General features: G+C 54.0%; 1 protein-coding gene across 1 annotated transcript; it reads right to left on the bottom strand.

The window, feature by feature from the left end:
- Nucleotides 1–645: 645 nt before the first annotated feature.
- Nucleotides 646–2869, bottom strand: LOC123151851 (pectate lyase). Its single transcript, XM_044571494.1, has 2 exons — nucleotides 1760–2869; nucleotides 646–1664 (listed from the first exon to the last, which is right to left on the bottom strand). Exons 1-2 carry the CDS (start codon nucleotides 2731–2733, stop codon nucleotides 1304–1306), a joined length of 1335 nt encoding a protein of 444 aa, XP_044427429.1. The 5' UTR covers nucleotides 2734–2869; the 3' UTR covers nucleotides 646–1303.
- Between the last annotated feature and the right edge of the window lie 999 nt (nucleotides 2870–3868).

The following is a 3868-nucleotide window of genomic DNA, read 5'->3' as shown; positions in this document are numbered from 1 at the left end:
GCATCACATCTTGCTGTCGAGGCCCAACAATAACAACCTTATTTCTAACAATGTTTTTTTCGCATGTGGAAAACTGTAGACATGTGGAAAGTTGAAATAAAATGGAAATAAACACACGATAAACCTTAAAATAATCGTTAAAAAATTAGGGCGCCCATCTGGGCGTCCGTGTGCGCGGCGCGAAGATTGTTGGCATGAGACAGCGACACCGCGGAGAACATGGTGGCCAAGGTTGTCCAAATCGCATGTGACGTCTCAAGGGACGCGACTTGGACGAGAACCTCCTTGGACAGGTTGCGCAAGAGATAAGCGGCAATATGTTGATCCTGGACAAACTAGGGTGCATAGGCATGGTTGGGGATGACCTGGTCCTTGCCGTCTTTGTCTTTGGTGGTGATGATCTTGCGAGGCTCCTCAATGGTGTTGTCGATGTAGTTGTACAAGCCGACGCCCATTATTTGGGATCTTGCTTGGGCTTTCCAAAGGACATAATTCGTTCGAGTAAGTGGCTCAGTGGTGTTGTAGTTGAGGTTGGATTGGATGGGTGCGGTGGAGGTGGACATGATGAAGAAGGGTTGAGTGAAGAGTTGAGGAAGAACTAGCTAGATGAGATGGAAGAGCCTGCTCTGTATACCATGTAAAGAGTTATGAAAATGTCTCAACCCTCATACACGAGAGCCCGCATGTATATATTGATGGGATGATCGATGGATACAAGCCTCGGTGAAGATTGCCTAACCGAGAGGGGAGGTTACAGGGAGAATCAAAAGAAGAGATAGTTAAACATGAGAACTATCTCTAACAACCTCAACAGAAAGCCTACGCTAGAGTAGTCACCACGTCAAGCACGTCAAGGGTGCGGCCACGCCAAGTGTCAATGACGCCTCCTCCTCTGTAACATATTGCATGTTCAACACACACATGTAGAAAGTTGAAATAAAATGAAAATAAACAGACGATAAACCTTAAAACAATCGTTAAACAAATTAGTCTCGGCCCTCTTCAATATGTGCATGCTTTCTGTCGGGCCCTCCACCTCTCCTAAGTAAGCAGGATGACCTAGACAGAAACATGTTGTCTCTGTCCGTCATCCACTCTGGCCTCTGCGTCGCCTGGCTGCTGACACGGCGAATGCAGGTACAAGAACAACCTACAGGGTCCTCTGACTTGAACCCCGTAGACTACTCAAATGTCCTAGTAATACATAATACATACACGAATCTTTGAGTAAAAGAATTGAACAAAGCAATAATTGAAGATTCGGAAGGGATCGGCTCCGGCCGGCCGGCGGGGCCACCTAGGTTTAGCAGGGCTTGCCGGGCTTGCACGGCAAGCAGCCGGCGAAGCGTGTGAGCCTGGTGACGTACGATCCCGGCTTGGGCGGGATGAGGTCGTCCTTCTCGAACTTCCTCTGGTTGGGGCCGCCGCTGTCGGTGAAGACGGCGTCGTTGAGCATCAGGTCCCCCTCCGAGTGCCACACCCAGTTCTTCCACTCCGACTCCTCCGCGTACAGCCGCTTCGTGATCAGCTTCGCCGCCAGGTTCGGCGGCGCGATGTAGCGGTTCCCCTGGCTGATGATGGTCGGGTTCTTGCTGCCGCCGATGGCGTACATGAGCCAGTGGGTGTAGTCGTTGTTCACCACGTGGAAGAATCCCCATCGGCACCTGATAATTATATAAGCAAGAGAAAATGATTTATAAATGCAGTGAGCACAAATTAACCAACCAGCTTAATTTTAGCTTGAGATGATGATGATGACCTTGGCATTCTCTGCACGAGCCCTCTTCCGAAGTGGTTGAAGGCGACGGTGATCTGCATGATCTCGTCCTTGGGGTTGCTGTCGCTGGAGCCGAAGAGCATGACGTCGTTGTGGTTTGTGAGGTGGCAGTTGGAGATGGTGACGCCGGTGGACTGGTCGATGACGTCGATGAGGCCGTCCTGGCAGGTGGCGAGGGAGAGGTGGTCGAGCCACACGTCGGTGGAGCCGAAGACGCTCACGCCGTCGCCGTCGGACTGGGTGCGGAACCCGGCGTGCTGCGGCGAGTCCCGGATCCTGCCGCCCTTGCCCACGATGAGGTCGTTGACGTGGATGTTGTGGATGATCACGTTGTGCGCATACTGCACGGTCACCTGCGCGCCATCGGCGATGCGCAGCTGCACGCCGCGCCCGTCGATGGTCTTGTTGCTGCCGACCAACAGCTCCTCCTTGAGCTTGATCAGCATGGGCCTGGCGAAGATGATCCACAGGGGCTCATTCTGGATCACGGCCCACCGGAGCGTGCCCGGCCGCGGCTCCAGCACGTCGTCGTCGTCGCCGTCCGTGACGATGTAGATCTTCCCGCCCAGCCCGCCCGTGGCGTGCCTCCCGAACCCCTGCGCGCACCGCGCCAGACGCATCCGGTCCGTCGCCCAGTCGTCGCGGCACCGCCAGCACCGGTCGATCGGGTTCGTCGCCGTGCACGGCCCAGCGAACTTCTTGTGCAGTCCCAGCAACTTCCTCCTCGACCCGCTCTCCTCCCGAACGGCTCTGTGGACGGCGCGGTTCAGGCTGTTGGCGACCTCGATGGGGTTGGGATGGTAGGCAGCCTCCGCGCGGGCTCTGGCCTCCAGCTGGCGCCGCTGCCAGTACTCGTCGAACTCGCCGATGTTGGTCTCCGACACGGCCGCCGCCGCCAGGAAGAAGACGGCATACAGGAGCAAGGAGACGGGCCTGCTCCACTGGAACCCCTCCATGGTTCCTTTATTACCGTAGTAGATTATTATTCGCCGTTAGGATCGATCGAGCTCCCCTCCTCCTACCTCGTGATGGCCTTGATTTCTAGGTGTATGAAGGTAGGACGGTGAGCTCCATCAGGGACATTGCTCGATCCAGGTGATGAGGAACCGGGAGGAATATATAGCTCGGCCGGGCGTGTCTGCAAGAGAGTGGTGTATAATTAGGGAGTGGTGAAGCGACGATAGAGGAGAGCGCAACTCGCGCATGCTTCGGTACCTTGTCGCCATGCCCATGAGTGAAGGTGATTCAGGGAGCGTGCTCGGCCCGTGCACGCCTCTCGCTCCGGTGTTTAGAGTCTCCTATCTTCTATTCTTGGGTTGCTATGCATTGCATATGCAACATTTTGAACACCGTAATGTGAGGGCATCATCTTAATTATCTCTACCTTATTTTTATTTTTATTTTTATTTTGGCGGAAAGAACCGAGATCTATTAATAACAAGTACAAACCACCTCAAATATAATAATAATTACATCAAGGACCATGCATCATCGAACAACCACTATCGTAGTCAGAACAAGTCGCTAACGTGGCTTTATTGCCGCTCCCATATCAAAGCCAGCTTGACCTTGTTGATGACAGCTAGGAAACCTTTGTGCACGTGCCTGGAAGGACCATTGTCCTAGAGGCAGTTTCAACATTGAAGCCTTAAATAGATCTAAAACGTGTGACAACAAATCGCGCCGCCGCACACGGGGGAGGATAAACCCTCACTACTAGGGAAAATCCTAGTAGTAGCGTGGGTGCCCGCGCCACTACTACGGCGCTACAGCTAACTTGTAGTAGTAGCATGGGTGCACCCGTGCTACTACTACGTCTGTTAGTAGTAGCGCGGGAACAAAAAAATTCTCGATCCCGTGCATGCTGTTAATGGCAGCAATTGTTCGATCCAATGACGGCAGGGGTCGCCGGAGGTGCGAAAGGGCACCGGCAGACCAGATCCAGCGACGACTGCTGCAGAGGGCCCGGATCCATGGCCGAGCAAGGCAGCGGCATGGGGCTCCTCTTCGCAGCAAAGGCAGCGAGCTCCTGGTCGTCCATGGCAACGACCTGCACGGGTAAGGACATGGGAGGGTGAGTCAAACCAGAGG

The sequence above is a fragment of the Triticum aestivum genome, chromosome 7A (genome assembly GCF_018294505.1).
Source record: "Triticum aestivum cultivar Chinese Spring chromosome 7A, IWGSC CS RefSeq v2.1, whole genome shotgun sequence".
Lineage (NCBI taxonomy): Eukaryota > Viridiplantae > Streptophyta > Magnoliopsida > Poales > Poaceae > Triticum > Triticum aestivum.
This window is presented reverse-complemented; position numbering and strand designations above follow the sequence as displayed.